The following is an 18,246-nucleotide window of genomic DNA, read 5'->3' as shown; positions in this document are numbered from 1 at the left end:
GACTAGTGCGTGGCACATTGAACATGCAACAGTATGTTTTATGTTTATGCTCTGTTATCGGCGCTCGTAATGTCAGTGACCTAGGCGATATAACCCCCAGTCACTCTTCAATTCCATCATTCATTTAGGAATTTACCGCTAAAATTTAGTTGCGCAATCATTTTTTTGCTTATTCACGAAATTTGGATAGGTATCAATATTTTTGGCTTCATTAAACATTATTGGAACTTTGTATTGCTTGTAACAGAAAATTGACACAATATGTCCGTTTACTTCATTACAGAGATAAGAAAATATTAACTTTTATGCTCATCGGATGCATAGTACTCTCTCCGTCAATGGGAATCATCCTAAGCCAAGGATGACTCCCATTCAGAACGCTTTCAGCCAATAAGCGTTGGAACATATTGTATTGTACTGTCTAGTTCTTATTCTTCTATTTTCCCACGTTTTGATAAGAGCAACTTGAGATATTATTGAAAAAGCATTTTTTGGCACATTTCAAGCTTTTAAAATATCCATAAAAATCAACACACCATAATTTCAGGTTCAGTCACGTCGAGTAACATGGGCTCGCCGGCCGGGCAAGACATGAGGCACTCGAACGCGCTGCCTCTGGACTACGAGCAGCCCCACACAAAACGGCCACGGATCGAAGGCTGGGCCACATAGCTAGGCTATGAGGCCTTCGGATCCTACCCGAGGCCCCTACACCCGCACTGCTAAGCCCGCAAAAAGCTTGCCCCTGGAAGGCCAGAGTGCCGAAGCGGCAACCCTATCGAGCTTCGATAGACCGTCCACCGTTGGAACAGCCTTTTCCTTATTGGTGCTGCGTAACGATCAGTGACAGTGCTAAGGAAAGGTGCATTCAAGGTGCTCACATTTTGATGGCACGGTCAACGCGCATGCGAATCGAACATTTAATTAGTATATACCTTGTAAAGATTTCTAAAGAAATCTATGTTAAAAATGAATGTTCAAGTTTACACTACCCTTCTATTATACGTAATTATGTAATTGCACTTGTGAGTACACTTATAAATGTTAAATTAAGTACAATACTAGTTGCAACCCTTCTGAACAATTTGAACTGTAAGGTAGATAGAGTTCTAATTCCTCTGTAAATAACAACATTATATGTGCAATCCGTGCCATTGTCATTGTTTAGCTTAAAGTTAGTCAATTTGATTTAGTGACGTCGAACAAAATAGTAAAAATTAAAATCCAGGATTGGACGGTTTTTAAGTGCGTGGTCAAGACTATAAAGTGTGAAGTGCGTAAGACTTAACGACTGTTGACTTTTGTGTTAGTGTTTTAAAAAGTTTTTTGTGCCATTTTAAAATATTAATAGTGTGACATCCGAACTTGAATCTTTGTAAATTTAGTAAGCGTAGTGTCATCACAGAAAGTAATTTTATGTATTGTAAAATCTATTATATCTATTGACATATTTATACATGAGAATCATATGTTATTTACATAATATGTATACACGTCCCATTAGGAACGAATGTTAAATAAGTAGGTAAAGTTAGCTAGAGATGAGTAAATAAAGTACCACACAAAGCTTTAAAATTTCTTATGATAACACTCGCACTCTTAAGTAAATGATCACGATTTGTATGTCCTATTGAAATTGGAGCTCCATACAAACAAAAAGCCTGTGGCTTCACGTGAGGCTACTACACATCGTTTCAAATCTATATTAATGTTTGGACTGCTGTTTACATAAACAAATTGTTGAATCATGATGAACGACATCATAATTTGCTAATTAGAATATATTATTGGGATCTTCATGCAGATTTTTACTATATTTAATAAAAACTTCACGTTAATGAGTTTCCGAATCCGGAAGACACTTGAGTCAAATATGTTCAGTAGATTCGATTGTTTATAGAAAGTTGACTTTAAAATGCTGCAATCAGAGCTTTTCAAAACAGATCTTGTGACTGACTGCGATAAATTCTTGTATTTGACATATCCTTACTGACTGAAGTGTCCTCTGCTAAATTGTATGACCTTTCTAGATCTTGTTTGAACAAGCTTATTTATTTCAGACCAAAATTATGACGTCAATTTTGAATTAAATTCGTATTTATAAGGCGTTAAGATATGTGTGTAGTGGCTAAATGGGTTAATAAGTAATCGCTTGTTGTTAGTACGTTTTGTTTTGTTAATGTGATCTGAAGATTTGCATTTTTGTTTCAATTAGAGTAGTGACAGTGTACAATGTTTATCTACTAATGAGTAACAGCTTTAATGCACTCTCCTAAAGTATGTTTGTATATCGTACCTATTTTGGTACATCACTATATCACAATCCGCCCTATTTTTAGATAATATTTGTCAACGCGTAAGGGAATGGTCATATTCATTGATCTCGTATTGTCCGACAAAATATAGTATTTACTAATATTAAACGTATATAAAATAAATATAATATATTTAAAATCATTGGCATTGTGTCTAATGTTACTATCATCATAGCATGACTGTTTAGTTCACTCCCCTACTTCCTCACTGTAGATGCCTTACTCACAGTGCCTAAATGTACCATTTTGTACCAATTTGTATGATACGATAGCATTTTTGCTTTAATATTTTTTCACATCCTAATAACTTAAGTATATAAATGTTAAATTGTCATGATCTTATGCAATTCATGTTATAAATCAATGACCATGACAATATATTGTCGCTATACCACATACTAAACAGTCAAACTGTTTTAGGTCTTGTGATTTTAACTACCTATATTAAATGTATCATTAAGGATGAGTTTCATCAGTCAACTTTAGCGTTAACTTTAAACTACGTGCGTTGTCGTTTAGAATAAAATTGCGTGCTTTGCGTTTTTCTATACTGGTCAAAGTTAACGTCAAAGTTAACTGGTGTAACCCACTCTAAGTCGTTCCCTGTCAGTCGAACATATTGCTGTAAAATTTGTATTGGCGTGTGCTCGACTCACAATGAATGTCATACCTTTACATCATCATATATTTATAAGTAATCACATAATGTAATCCTTCAAATCACAATAACAAAATGTTGATGTACGATTGTTAAATTTGTACAGGGAATAACAGTTTTGATGTTCAAAAGTCTGAACGCAAAAGATATGTATTTTCGCATTGTAATATAAGTACACGGTTAGTTGTAAAACGAATTAATATTTTAATACCGGAGCATAATAAATGTTGACCCGTTTTTAGGGAATTATATAAATTCATGTAAGTACACCTTAAATGTTAGTATAAATTGTTAATGTGATATAATTACATACACTGTTAAGATCCTTGCATCGAGATTCTATGGCTACGTTATCTGTCATTTCGGTTGTTCGTTCCTAATAGTTCATTTACCTGAACGGTGCGCTTCGTATTAGAATTTGCTCAAGTTCGAACCTAAACCAACGTATTTCTACGTTTATTTTATTTTTTGTATCTAATTTTGAAAATTTTCTTAATTATTTACAAGTACTTTTGAAAGATTAATTCTTTGAAAAAATCGTTTGGCATACACCAAATCGTGTACAGTTCAATTGTCACCTAGATATATATCACAATTTCTGATAATGTCAGAATCAGAATTTCCAATAGTCAATATGGATGATTTGCACAAAATATTTATGGGAAATGTATGAGGTATGTTAAAGTGAAATAATTGTGAGTACTACATCGAACAAATTTTGAAGTACTTCAATCATTTCTTCGTAAGCACATTGTATTCTATCGACTTACATTGTATAAAATATATGAACAGTAAGCTGGTATTGGGAGCATAATTTCCGTGGTTGTGAGTTGTACTATCGGAAATGAGTTCACTTTTATTATTAATATTTAATGTACTATTTTCCTTCTACGCACAACTATGTTGTGTGTGTTTGTAAAAAGAGTTCGCTTGGTTTGTTTCGTAGATGTACCTACTTTTGTATATGTTTTACCCGTATATATCCCGCTGCGTGCCAATAGCAAACAGTATGTTATTATTCAGTTAACTTATTACCTTTAGTATGAGTAATTCGTTGCATTTAATGAAAAATATGTAGAAATAAGTGTAATCGAAATCGTTGTCAGGTTTCATCACAGTAGTCATGTTCACAGTGTCCGTCGTTTTGCTATTGTTTCACAGCTTTGTGAACAACCCGAATAGAATTTAGGAATATAAATACATATCCTTTAAATACTCAAGTCGATTTCAAATTAATTTCTGTCGTAACATCAGTTGTGCAATACATATAACAAAATGCTTAGGTAGGTATTAAGTATATTTTTCTTTTGAATTTACAAAGAATGCAAAATCTGTTGTATTTATCGATATTTTTACTGATAATGAGAGAGGACTCAGCAATGGGTGCCTCTTGGGAATTTAAGTCATAATGTATAATTATTTTTAAGGTAAGGCCGGGCCAAATATTGCATTACTTTAGGTCTTGCGGCATTCTGTGTCAAGGCAGCCATTTCTGCCCTGTGTATAAAATGTACTTGAATGAAACATCTCAGTGGCTGAATGAATATTAATGTTAATCGACAGTGTTAGAAAAATTGTTATAAATTATTTTGATGACTGTTCGAAGGATAATAAAGAGTTGGATGTCATTGCTGCGTTTGATTTATTATACTCACATTTACTCAAAACTGAGTTGACAAGCGTCACTACATTTCTCAAATCCTATCCAAACACATTATAATTATTATTTAAAAAATCATAAATGTGTTGCATATACAGTGAACGCCATACAATTAGTCACAATTCCATAAAATTAACGCATTAAGCATTGGGTGTGATACAGCAAAAATAATTATACATATTTTTTAAAAAATACATCAAGTGATAATATAAAAATCAAAGATAAAAAAATTGAACTTCGTTCTACTAAAACTGTGCTAAAACTTTTAATGCTCAGTTTAGTTACTTATAATTTGATACGATCTCCAAAATTTTCTTTAGAAGCAGTTGGTTCTCTATCGTCATCAAATTCAATGGTATCTCCTCTTATGATGTTTCGTCTCATCATGTCTTTTTCAAATATCTCTTGCACCTCTTTATCCAGATCTACGGAACTCGACCGCCTCGATTCTAAAACATCAGTATTAAAATTTTCATGCACCATTATATCATCTTCAGTAATATTTATTATTTCTCCATCCAAAGTATTACGTGACTCGGCACTTGAATTTCTTGGATCAACGTTACTGACTTCCCTAATTTCAGACGGTATCAAGTGTTCTTGAGACTTGGCTGACGGAGGTTTCTTCCTCCGACATCTTTGTGAGATTCCTCCCATCCATTCTGAAATTAACGCTGCGGCAGCAAGAAGGAAACCGGCTGCTAACAATAAAAACATTCCTTGGGTGTCTTCTAAAGTTAACCCCTTTTCTTCAGCAGATGTAATGTGAAAATTTCCAGGGATTACCTAGACCAAAAATACAACATTATATAAACTATATTTTTATTCAATTCTTACAAATCAACTATTTCACATACCGCTAAAAATTTCCCAGTGTTACTTCTTTGTATATCCCATCGAACTTCATCAACAATTTTATCCATCAGTCCACTTTGAAAAACTCTTCTCATGTCATCGCTTAATTTAGCTGAATAAAGGGAGTTGTTTGGGAACACCATGGACACTCCAAAGGGAACAAAACATTCATCCGCAATATGTAATAGTGCTCTCTTTGAGCTGAAACAGTGGTAAATATTTTTATTGATTTCACAAAAGACCAGAATGAGATGAAAAAAAAAATTACACGAGCCGATAACAGGCGCCAAGTAACGAGTGCTGAGCCCATTAAACAAGCAAAGAAGAAGAAGAAATTTTCCCAATCGTCTTAATAATTAATTCAAGTGTTCAAGACATTAAAAATAATCCCAAACCTTGTTTTACTAAAGTTTGATTGAACAATATACTGAAGCTCTGCTTGAGATCCTAGAAAGGCGTACGGCCAGAAAAATGCCTTGGTTATATTTCTGATGCCGCTTTCGACATTAGGCACCAGTTCTAATTTTTTAAACAATTTTTTTGCTTTTGTATCAGACGAATTTAAAAACCATCTTTCCCAGCCACCACGGCCTAAAACATAAAAGTACAATATAAATTATTATTATTTTATACGCTACTTCAATCCATCGTCGTCGATTTTAATACGAACAAGTTTAATTAAAGCTTTTAAAATGAGTCTTACCTAACGTCCCAACACGATAAAATCCTGATAACAATTGATCTATCGTATCAACAGTTTCAGGAAATATAGGCAATGTAACAAAAGCTATTATGGAACCAGTATAACAACTTGTTATTATAATCGTAAATATCCAGTACCAACCTAAAATAAAGATCAGCTTAAATATCATGGCGGATTTAGTACACAAGTACACAAACATTATAAAAAACAACCTACCAATCAGGAGTCTAGTCGTAACCTTCGTAGTTTTGCTCCAAGAATTCTTGCCAACGAACGTAAAACAGTTTGTAAAGGTACCGAATACATACCAAAACATATTTTCTACCTCACCACTGTTATGCAACAAATGTTTCAGAGTATGTTTGTCAGAAAATGCAAGGGGAAAGATTCCAATAAGGTAAGTAAATGTCAGAGCTACCCAAACGTGCCAGTGAAAGGGTCCAAGAATTGCTCGATATCTAAAATATAGTACAATAATTTATATTAGATGAGATCCTAAATTCTCAAATATATATTTCTTTATCTATACATACATGTACACTTTCACACAATGTATGTAATTATAATGTAATAAACTTGAAGAATTTATGTTTGAACGGTTGATTTTATTTTGAGCAGAATTTTCACTGTTCTTACTATACCTCAGTCTCATGTCACCGTAATCCAAATTTCAAATGATTTCCGCGTACTACCTACATTCAGTAAATTTCTTATAAGCGTTAACGTGTGATCATAATCTGATTAAATACCGTGGCAATGCTGTTGACATAAGCGTAACGAAAACGGCACAGTCTTGCGAATGACTGAAAGAAATATCCACTTGTATAGCTCTCTCGCTCGTTAGATAAATTCCAGCTATTCCTATATCTGCGCGACCCTTGGCTATATCTTTTAATACTGCATCGCTTGACCTGCAAAAGGCAGGTAATTATGATTAACCAAAATGAAATTGTCAATAACAGACAGACAGTCAAAAACAGACTCTTGTTCAATTTTTCCCTCTGTTTTTATTACAAGTTTTTATTTAACTATATATGTATGTATGTCTCGAGTGCAATCTTACAACACAAGTTTTCTTTTTCATCAATCATCAATCAACCGATTGAGCATTTGTATACACGTTTAGTTTGGATGACAATGCATTATTATGATGGTGTCCTCAGGAACGGCTCCGAACGTTGCCCACGTTTGTGCTGCTCAACGGTTTTTCTGTTTTTCATTTTTACGATTTTAATTCTGTTTTTTGTACGACACGTTTTAACAAAACCTGATTAACATTGACTACAAATTCTAGCTACTGAACTTCAAATGCTGAATTGAAAATAAAACATTGAAGGGCCTACATTTAAAAATACTTACCCTAAATTTGGTTCACGCGGTTCAATAACTTCAATCGAAAAGTTATTCTTTTCTGCTAGTAGTTTCAACAATCTTATTTCTATTCCATCCCACTTTATTCGTGGATTTCCGCCATCTAGGTCTGTTATTATCCTGAACAAAAAGTTGTATATATTACATTCTTTTATATATTCAACTTCTTTCGAGAAATCAGAATATTATCTTTATCGTATTATCGTTTCTATGTATCATGATCAAATCATGATAATCACACAGATTGAGCTAGCCCCAAAGTAAGTTCGAGCCTTGTGTTATGGGATACTAACTCAACGATACTATATTTTATAATAAATACATATATAGATAAACATACAAGACCCGGATCAATCACAATAATCAATCATTTTCCATCAGGACCCGGCCGGGGATCGAACCCAGGACCTCTCAGTTCAGTGGCAAGAACTTTACCACTGCGCCACCGAGGTCGTCAAATATAATCTATGACTTTACCTTCTAAATACAAAAGGTGGTTGATGAGCAGCTGCAACCACAAATCTGTGACCCGCGTACCCTTCAGTCATTTTCATAGGGAAAAGATTGACATGTCTTGAAAATTTCCCATGAGACCAGGATGTCAGAACTACCGGCTTACTGGCACCCAAACCATCAGTATACAACTTATGTGTATACAATATGTATGGAGCTTCCTACAGACCACAAATATTCATATTTTAACTCATTAATATTATTTTTACTTTTTATTCTATCTAGAATGATATGAATGACAATTTTAATAAGGAGGAACTTACTATAGTTTCATCATCATCATCTTTAAAACTTTGCCCAATCACAAGAAGATTTACAAACTTTCTAGAAAGTGGGCTGAATAAGAATTCTTGCACAGCCCATTGGGAAGATCTCGCTACAATCACTACCTTACATACTGACTGTTTACCCAAAACCTTTGCACTTCTCATAATATCAGTCAGGAATACAATGAAATGTAGACACTCTTCAGTTCCAAACAATAATCTTGGCTCTTTTAGTCGATTATCCTGATTGATATATCCATGAACATAGGAAATAGGGAAATCCATAAGAAGATCTTCAAATAAATAATTATCTCCAGATTTAATTTGGTCGTCATAAAGAATCACTGGTATACAATCGTTCAAATATGTCATAGTAATATTATGAATTAAAGTAATTAATGAAGGATTCTGATCAAAAGTCTTTGTTTTGTTGAGAAAATGTTCGTTCCACAATTCTTCCCTTGTTTTCGGGTGTCCATGAAAAACTGGATCTATTGCTCTTTTTGTTATATTTTTAACCACATTTTCTTGTTCACCAAAATGTCTCCACTCTATTTTACCGTATGCTTTATTATTAAAGAAATTCACTGATTTATCATATTCTGTTATGTTCCAGTTATCTTTGAATAATTTCTTAAGCTTTGTATTAAGCAGTGATTGTGATGGATAATATTCAGTCATTTCGCATGTTGTGGTAGTTAAATGTATAGAAATAAAGACAAAATGCAGTTTAAACCGCATTGCGTCAATAATCTGGGTATTAAATAAATAACTATATTTACTAATAGACTAGCATGAGATACAATGATATCAATAACAGACAGACAAGTGCTTATATGGACTATATAAACCTTGGTCTTTATGGAATATGAAATGTCAGGCAGGTGTAATGATTGAAATTTAATTTTTTATTGGATCAGCGTGGTATTTCTTTGTCAAGGTTAGAGTTGGTCGATGCATTTTATATATTTCTTGGATTAAGGGCCATATTACACTTGAGTTTGCTTAGTTTCTTGCCGACAACACATCTCTGCCTGAATTTTTTGCCAATAAGTCACTTTATCATAATGATCAGTTCAAACTAAAACTATCTATATTCAAAAGGTGAGCAAATCAATAATATGCATAAATAGAAGGCGATTAAATAATACACATTTAATTTTATAGCATTTTAATCATTAGCACTGGTCACAGATGTCTTACGATTCTTGTACATAAATATAATTTGATAAAAATAAATCACCTCGACATAGTTCAAAGGATCGCAGTGCTAGATAGGCATGTCCAGACCAGATGCATCATATTACCGTGATTGGGATAACTGCGTCCAATATTTTTGTAAAAAGGGAATTTACCAATTTTAAATATTAACCTAATATTTACAATAATAGAACTTATAAATAATATATACTTATTTTAAATAGATTCGTAGCAAGCGCTTTTAAATGCTTTAGTACTAGTAGCATACCGAAGCATTTTCTATTGTGATCTATTAAACGTGATAAATGAATTATTGCTATTTAGTATTCATTGATGAAAAGTCTAGTTAAATTTAGTCTCTATTAAAAACTATTTGATTAGGAAGTCCACCTCTCTTCACTCGGTATCAACGAACAGTCACATAGACATGTGCTACATCACAGACCACGATGTGGACAGACGTCTACACAACGATACAAAAATTTATATTCCAATGTGTTCCAGTCACATTCTAATACAACTCCATAATAATGACTCCTAAAATATATCCTTGACACAAGAAATTTTATACCTTGCACAATCATATAATATTACATGCTAATACTAGTCTATATTTACAAATGTAAAAAAGGCAGTGTCAACCGCAAAGCTGGCAAGATAAGAAAAGTTATTTTCTAAATTAAATTTTATAATTTTTAATATGGCTTTCGCTAAATATTATGGTGAAAATGGTAATCTGTTTTAGACTGTCTATAGTACAGTACTAACACAATGAACAATACTGAAACATAATTCGGTATACCTATATGATTAAGTAAAAAAAACCTTATAGGATAAAAAATATTAATTAAGAGTATTTAGATATGTATCATAAGCTAATACGAACACAAAAATAGGATAATAAAAATATTGCGAAGAACATTGCACAAAACGGTAAGTATTAAAACATGCAAGTATATAATAAATCTTGACATATTCTTCACACCTAGACGATTGAAAACACTTAATATCAGTTTCCAATACAATAGACAATGAAGGTTGCATTTTAATCACAACTCGCCCTAAGAAATTGTTACATAAAATCTTGCTTTGTGACCATCAAAATCTAAATGGCACTCAGTTGGTGACAAAACAATTTCGTCTATTTAATAATTTACATTTTATGATCTCTGCCTCCTAGGCTTGTCATATTTTTACTGCAATCTAATAACAACAATTCGTTAGAAATTTCTAAACTTCTACAATAGATTTGCGAGTTGGATCTATTCTCCATTGTCGTTGTCTATACGTGAAGATCTGATGCCGGTCTTTCCGGTCCAAGGATACACTTCAGGGCATGGCTGACATGTCCTCATATATCTAACTCCAGATTTGTGCCAAAGATTGCAAACTTTGGGGTTGTTGCACTTCTTCGGTCGGTCCTGAAAATATATTGGAATTGTGTCAATAAAACTGGCCGTTTTTAACCTACCAGAAATTGTTGATAAACGTAGTTATAAGAGAAATAAAATATTTGTGTCATTTTATTTCTCTTACAACTACGTTTATCATATTGTAATTTAGAATATCGTAAATGGATATTCTGAATTATATTTATGCATATATAATAGCACCTAATTTGCAAAGTACTCGTATTTAGATAGTTAAACATGATGTGACTATAATAGCAGTCTAATAACAGATGCAGAACATTTTACTTACTGGATAGTTACACTGGAATGGCTGGAAGTTGTTGATTCTTGAAATCGGTGTAGGGTCTCTGACCCATTGTAAAGCCTGCCAGTTGGTGATGATCCAGACATCTTGCATCTGGTTGATGAAGTCCAAGAACATGATGAAACCTTCCTTGTGGTGAGGTTGGGTGAACCAGGCAGCATGGTAGAATAGGCCGAATGGGGCCCTGAAAGCAAAACAATATAATTTGTTGTTTTGTATTAACAAAACAACAAATTGCTAGATTAACAAAGTGCTAGATTTGGATAACCAAGTCTATCCTAGTTATCCCTTCACTAATCAAATAGACTACTTACAGCATAAAAAATGTAAGTTGTATTTTTGAAAATAGTATCAGAAAAATCCGGTTTCAATTAAATTAGTTTCCAAGCTTAATTTTCAAAAAATGTTGATAAAACATATTTTGTCAATACACATGAGAGAAGACTCAGCAAAATCTTGCATACCTGTTGGTAGTGTAGTGTCTGTCGAAATTCTTCAAAATCATTTTGTAGACACCTTCCGCATCTGGAGGATTAGCGCAGGCATCTCCCATGGAACATCTTCCGCCATTCAAATCTTGCCACATCACCATTGGAACTTCCCATACACCTATAATGTTTTATTTTATGCTTATTTATTCTATTATTAGAGATTTCATATTGATTATTGTTGTCCGTGGTTGAGACGATATGTAAAAATTGTTATAATTTTAGAAATAACAGTAAAATAATATAGTAAAATAATAAATAACATATGATATAATTGGTAACTATGCTTACCAGGATAGGATTTAGTCGGGCACGGTGGAATCATACAATCGTGGAATAATTTATAGTCGAGGGTATAAGGCCAACTAGGTGGTCTGTTTTCGTAAACAGGCATAGATGAATCATAAGTGAAGTTCGAATCGTATAACATCTTGAACATCTTGTTGCCTCCTACTGAGAGGAAAGGAGCTCTCATGCCTCTGACATCTTCCAGTTTGACTCCGCCGTAAGCTGCTAAAATTTCTCTTTGCCCACCAACTTCTCTATTCCATTTCTTTTGAGAGAATTGTTCTCCAAAACTGTGACTGGAATTCGTAAATTTCGTCATAATTACATGTTGATGAAAATTATATTATATGAAATTGAATTGAAATATATCAAGAAAGTAAAGAAAGAAATAATATTAAATATAGAAAACTATTAATTGAAGTGTTATTTAAAAACGGTTATAAAAAGTTTAGGCAGATAAAAAGTGAGAAAAAAATACGATGTCAAATTGTCACTGATGGTAATCGCGTCGGTGCTTAAATGAACGATTTGTGCAGAACAATGCCTTTATAAACTTACGAAATTGTGTGTGAGGCCATCTCATGTCCGGCAGCGTACAAATTCTGTACCTGGCTATAATCTGTCCATTCGTGTGAAACGTAAAACGTGGCGGAGATTGGACAACCGTTTGGATTCACACGACCTTTTTCGAACAGATCTGTGTATAGACCCTTGTTCAAATCGTTCACAGAGTCATCAAATGTCAGAAGAACAATTTGCGGTACAGTCTCCACTGGTAATTCGCCTGTTTTGTCATAGGAAGTTTGTGCGAGTGGATTAGGTAGAAAATGGTTCGTGCCAGGAAAAGGAAAATGTATTAGGTAGAGAAGGGATTAGAAAAGGGAAAGAGAAAAAATTATATTAGTAATTATTTAGAAAGATCATCTCACCTAAGTCACGTAGATGGGGTAAGAGAATATTGTTAGTCTTACTCGTCGAAGAAAAACTGAAAGACACAGAAGATCCAGTCCAAAGAGTAGACCTATATATTTTATTATTTATTAACTTACGATATAGTATGGGAGCCCAATTCATGACCATCGGCATACAGGTTTTGAACCTGACTGTAATCTGTCCACTCGTGAGAGACGTAAAATGTGGCAGATATCGGGCACCCATTGGGATTAATTCTACCTCTTTCAAAAAGTTCTTCGTAGTACATTTTATTCAAATCGTTCACAGCATCATCAAATGTCATTAAAACGATCTGAGGTACTTCTTCGACGGGCAAATTTCCTAGATTAATTAAATTATAAACATAAGTTACAAGATATTCGCAATAATTTAAGATATAAAAATTGTTGTTTCTAATGTTTTTTTAAATAGAGTGATAAATGAGTAAGCGGGTAATCTGATGGTAAGAGATCACCTCTGGCCAGAAAGAACTGCAATACAATTACCGGTACCAGCCTTTCATGAAATCATAAACTTATATCTCGATCACATCGATGATGTCTCTCTCCTTTGTTATATAAATTCAATATCTTAATATATCCACAATAACTTCATTTGATACAAGTCGATATAATTTGTCAGTGACCGTATAATTTCAACATACCTGGAATATCCTTGCCACCACAATAGCAATCAGGTAAAAGACAGACATCCTTTCTACATTTAGCTGCTGTCTTGTCAGGAGTCGGTTGAGGATATACTGGCGCTGATCTCCTTGGTGGATATGTGTAAATGTCCACAAATTCTGTGCTCTTAGATACTATGGCCGTAGAGGGCTTCAAAGTCGGGCGGTTGCGACTGCTTAGAAAAAAAAACATGTTAAAAAATCACTAATATGATAACAGTAACAGAATGGGTGATATAGAATAATAAATGGATAGATTAAATAAAATAATATGAAAGGTAAAAATAAAATATACATGTACAGCTACAATATCAAAACTCTGCAGATTTATACAACGTTGGTGCAATGGTGCAACGTTGTATAAATCTGCAGAGATTTATACAACGATGAGGTTTGTAAATGGGAGAAGCAAAACAAGGATTAACTAGAAGCATGACAAGACAGTTGTTGTATCAGATCTAACGTTGGTGGTGTTCCCCTGTTCGGTACTGGCTGCGGTGCTTCTCCTCCATTCAGGGTCGAATAGTGCGCTGACCCACGACCTCTGGTGCTGGCCGGCCTGTAAAATATACATTTTCCAGTGAAAAGTTCATACGGATTACAAGAGTTAGTAGGCGTGATTTTAGAGACAAAGCTTGATTTCAATTAAAAATTATGTTTATATAAAAAAAATATAATTTCAATGTAAAGATGGATTTAGTTAAATAATTTGTTTTTATAAAAATACTCTTCATATAACATTACTTATATTTACATATTATACACTAAATTACAACAACACGGCATAATCATGCTCATAATATACCTAATGAAAGAAAATATTGATAACGTTGTGTGATAAGGGTGCGCTTACTAGCTAAAGATGGTTTGCTATGTGGTGCGAATAGTAATTATATACTTAAAAATAATATAAATATAGCACATTGAGGAACTTTCTAAAGCAAAAACACAACATTACATCTACAACATTTTGTAATACATACTACTACATTGCCAATTCGGTGCAGGAAATGGAAATGGTCACGTCAGGAGTTAACAATTCACTAATCAACTCAACCGACTGGAAGTCCCCCAATGGTAAGTATATAAAGCGACAGAATTTAGCGGTTGGTGCCATTAAATGATAAGTCCAGAAAGTTTTCATGCTAGTTACTTCGCAGGCAGAAAATAAGGACTTTATAGACGTAGCCTTCACCTTCCATAAATACGTAAATATTATGAGAAATCATCAGGCTTAGACAACTGGCCGGCGAGTGATGTACCTCTGATATCTGATTTCGTTGCATTTTGGATTCGCTTGCAGACTGTTGTCTGATGAGCATTTGGTCGTAGATTGGTAACTCCTGCGCCCACCTCCAGGGTTTGTCGCAGCTAACTTTATGGCGGGATTGACTCGCGAGGCACGTGTGGGAAAGGGTATACTTTTTGTCGTCGACGTTAATCTGTCAAGTTTTGTAGTCACTGTCGATTTGGTTGTACTTGTAGTCGAAGCTATCTCATTAATAACATTGGTCACGATTTCCGAGTTTATTTTGGTCGGTATTGTTGGTTCAATATATGTATTGTTACGTCCTCTTAATATATACTTTTCGTCATATTGTTCAGAAGATGGTTCTTCAATTATAATTTTATGAAATTTATGCGATTTCTCTATAGCGGGTTTATCGTTAACAAGCGAAACAAATTTCGAAGAATCGTACGACTGTCTACTTGGATTATTATTATTATTATAACGAAATTCATTAGTAGTCGAGCTTTCTAACATGGCCGGAATTGTTGGTGGGACTACAGGGTTCTTATTAGTAACAGTTGTTGAAAAGTCATTGACTCTTGTATTTTTTTCAGTAAACGTATCCGTGTCGTCATTAGATGAAATAAATGTATTGATAGTAGGTTCCGTCATTACTTGTAAACGTTTTATATTAGTACGCGGTGGGATATTATCACTGTATTTTGGCGTTTTCGTCTGATATCCAATATTAACAACTTTTTCTACTGGTGATGTTAAAACTTTAACTGTAGTAGTGGGAAATTCTTGATTATATTTTGGAGAACTACTGACAAATGTATCAAAGAAGGCTTTTATAACATTTTTTACAGTACCACTAAATACTTCCGTTGTTTGATCTGGTACATCAATAACTCGATAACTATAATATGCGGGCCCTCGACGTGACTTTTCATTTGATATTTCAATTGGCTTAATTGATGTAGTACTTGTAACGTAGGTATCTTTATAATTGCTATTAGCATCTTCCTTGTTTCTTAACTTCTTTAAAGTTTCATATGGCGATACATGTGGTTTCTCCCAAGCTTCATCTTTTTCTCTATTTATTTCATCAGTAGTGTCACCTTGTGGAGGCTTAGAATTGTCTTTATTATTTACATTACTCAAAGCGGCATCTATCAATATATTAGCATTTATATTATCTTCAGTAGATTCTTTATTTAGCTCTCTACTAATGTGAAAAGGTACAGGTCGTTTAATTACTGATTTAATATAAAATTTGCCTGATGAAGGTGTCGAATTCTGTGCAGTAGTATGTTTTGGAAGAGCAATAGGTTTGGCAGTAGGCCTAACATATATAGGTATATCATCATTATTATCTTGAACTTCCGGACTGAAATCTTTACGTTTCGTCATAATTTCAGTTGAAGGGAAGCTGATTTTACTATTTCCTATTTTAGCTAATAAAGCCTTTCTACTATTGTCATTTTTGCCATTATAATCGAGTTCAGTTTCTTTTGCCTGTTCATTGCTATTACTACGTTCTGAAAAACTACCCCGTGATTTATTATAATCTGCAAATGGTCGAGTCAAGACTGTTAACGTATAAGGATTATTAGTATTATTTGGATTGCGCCTTATTGAAAACCCAGATGTTAGTGATATAATTCTTTTACCCTCTTCAGTAGGTTTTGATGATACCACTTCCAATTTATTTGTGTTATTATAATTAGTCACAACAGAAGAAAGTTTAAAAGTTGGAAGTCGTTCAGTTGAAGATAAAGTCTCTTGTAGTCGGTGCGTGTTGTCAGTCTTTTCGAAAGGTTTGGCTAAGGTGGAGAAGTTTATAACAGAAGGTGAGGTAGAGGAGATAGGTGAATCGGAATCAGACTCGTCTATAGGATTTGGATTGGCATTTGGTTCTACATTAGGACTTTCATCGGTGGGTGATCTGTTGAATACAAAGCAAAACAAAACTTTCTAATTTAAGCTATAATGCAATTTACATATTAGCATATTTTAAAATAAGGCCGTAAGGTTGCTTAAATATTTAGTAAGCGAAAAAAATATGTTATTCATAACTTTTATAATGGACATAATATCAGGATAAATAGGATCAAAGATACCACAAAAGCCGATTGGAAAGTATTTAAATATGTTTCAGAGTATACATGATAAGCACATATAAGTATTAATAGAAAAGTGAATAATAAGACTCCGGATAATAAATTACTTGGACGTATTTACAAGTATTAGCAACCCTTAAATAAAACTTAGTAATTATTATGAAATTTGTTAATCTTTGTATGAGAGGTTAGTATATCAATCGTATTATGAATTTTAGCTTCATATAAAGGTTGCTCAATGAAAATGAAAGTAAGGATTAAATTAAGAAATTGTATTATTATGTTATGAAGAATGAATTTGAATTGTATGGTTCAAGCTTGGATGAATTTGGTAGACTATTTGATTTTCTTTTGTAGTACCTTGTGGTATATCTAGACGGGGTCATAGCTTCAGTGAACGGTGCAGTAGTAGGACGTTGTGTGGTAGTGGTGGTGGTAGTAGTTGTGCTAGTTGTAGAAAGAGTTGTGCTTATAGGAGCTTCATAAACGGGCGTCCTCACGCTGCTTGGATTATGATCATAACCCAATTCATTACCATCGCCCCTGAATTATACGCAATAAAAGTTATTCTCTTGACTTTTTTTTTATAAATATTAAGTAATATTAAGGAAGTATAAATATTAAGGAAAAGGTAATATTTTTGAAACCTTACCTAGTAGATTGGCGAATAGCTGATTGGTACTGATTCTGATTGTTAACCTAAAACATTCAATTCAGTTGTTATTATTATCAACGTTATAGATTACAACCTTACACAAAATGATACGTACCTGTCCTTGGATGAGAGCATCATCATAGTCAACAGAAGACACGGGCCTTGGGGTGTAAGCGTCGACGGGTCTTCTCGAAGGTGGAGTGCCGCGGTAAGTCTGCTGGACTGCAGGTCGGAGCGAAGCCGTATTATATTGCTGCACATAGTCTGCCAACACCAGTGCCAACCGCCAGTTAGTGTGCCCACCAATAGCCAAGAGTATTGGTCGGTTAATAGAAATTTTTATAATGTTGATAGTAGTAATATAGAAGGTAAAGGGACTATAATGCTCTTCGAATTTTGTTAAATTATATTAGATGTAGTTTTATTTCATTATTATAAATGTTATTATCTCAATTTAAAAGGATAGTATTAAAAAAAATCTTTGTTAATGTTTGAAAAAATTACATGACAAGACTGGTCGATCTAGTCTTGTCATGTAATTTTTTCAACCAAAAAGTTTATTAAACCCAACATGTTAGACTTATTT

At 33.6% G+C, this 18,246-nt stretch overlaps 3 protein-coding genes across 13 annotated transcripts in view; 1 reads left to right on the top strand and 2 right to left on the bottom strand.

The window, feature by feature from the left end:
* The window catches only part of Mef2 (Myocyte enhancer factor 2), a 58,860-nt gene extending 54,259 nt beyond the window's left edge, over window positions 1–4,601 (top strand). For all 5 annotated transcript variants that reach the window (XM_053763017.2, XM_053763006.2, XM_053762998.2 and 2 more), the window contains exon 9: window positions 548–4,601. In XM_053763017.2, coding sequence (XP_053618992.1) covers window positions 548–672 — 125 coding nt within the window. In that variant the 3' untranslated portion in view covers window positions 673–4,601. The remainder of the gene's footprint in view (window positions 1–547) is intronic.
* Ir21a (Ionotropic receptor 21a) lies at window positions 4,599–9,161 on the bottom strand. Its single transcript, XM_053762975.2, has 9 exons — window positions 8,339–9,161; window positions 8,040–8,236; window positions 7,551–7,682; window positions 6,941–7,102; window positions 6,408–6,649; window positions 6,192–6,332; window positions 5,884–6,079; window positions 5,491–5,689; window positions 4,599–5,419 (listed from the first exon to the last, which is right to left on the bottom strand). Exons 1-9 carry the CDS (start codon window positions 9,080–9,082, stop codon window positions 4,919–4,921), a joined length of 2,514 nt encoding a protein of 837 aa, XP_053618950.1. The 5' UTR covers window positions 9,083–9,161; the 3' UTR covers window positions 4,599–4,918.
* A 334-nt stretch (window positions 9,162–9,495) lies between these two features.
* The window catches only part of Cda5 (Chitin deacetylase-like 5), a 107,114-nt gene continuing 98,363 nt past the window's right edge, over window positions 9,496–18,246 (bottom strand). For 2 of the 7 annotated variants that reach the window (XM_053762912.1, XM_053762967.2), the window contains 11 exons: window positions 17,776–17,924; window positions 17,658–17,704; window positions 17,366–17,548; window positions 14,914–16,830; window positions 14,115–14,210; window positions 13,631–13,824; window positions 12,592–12,817; window positions 12,037–12,329; window positions 11,722–11,866; window positions 11,243–11,441; window positions 9,496–10,962 (listed from right to left, as the gene is read on the bottom strand). In XM_053762912.1, the coding sequence (XP_053618887.1) occupies window positions 10,804–10,962; window positions 11,243–11,441; window positions 11,722–11,866; window positions 12,037–12,329; window positions 12,592–12,817; window positions 13,631–13,824; window positions 14,115–14,210; window positions 14,914–16,830; window positions 17,366–17,548; window positions 17,658–17,704; window positions 17,776–17,924 (3,608 nt within the window). In that variant the 3' untranslated portion in view covers window positions 9,496–10,803. Of the gene's footprint in view, window positions 10,963–11,242; window positions 11,442–11,721; window positions 11,867–12,036; window positions 12,330–12,591; window positions 12,818–13,082; window positions 13,309–13,630; window positions 13,825–14,114; window positions 14,211–14,913; window positions 16,831–17,365; window positions 17,549–17,657; window positions 17,705–17,775; window positions 17,925–18,246 lie in introns of all 7 variants that reach the window. The other 5 variants (XM_053762921.1, XM_053762929.1, XM_053762938.1 and 2 more) reach the window with 5 other exon arrangements.

This window comes from Plodia interpunctella, chromosome 2 (assembly GCF_027563975.2).
Source record: "Plodia interpunctella isolate USDA-ARS_2022_Savannah chromosome 2, ilPloInte3.2, whole genome shotgun sequence".
NCBI lineage: Eukaryota > Metazoa > Arthropoda > Insecta > Lepidoptera > Pyralidae > Plodia > Plodia interpunctella.
The sequence above is the reverse complement of the archived record's forward strand: the minus strand, read 5'-3'. Positions and strand labels throughout refer to the sequence as shown.

Coding starts and splice junctions, on each gene's coding strand:
- Ir21a (XM_053762975.2), bottom strand. CDS start 9,082: ATGCGGTTTAAACTGCATTTTGTCTTTATTTCTATACATTTAACTACC. Junction 7,103..7,550: donor CCGCGTGAACCAAATTTAGG/GTAAGTATTTTT, acceptor TGCCTTTTGCAG/GTCAAGCGATGCAGTATTAA. Junction 6,080..6,191: donor TTATCGTGTTGGGACGTTAG/GTAAGACTCATT, acceptor TTTATGTTTTAG/GCCGTGGTGGCTGGGAAAGA.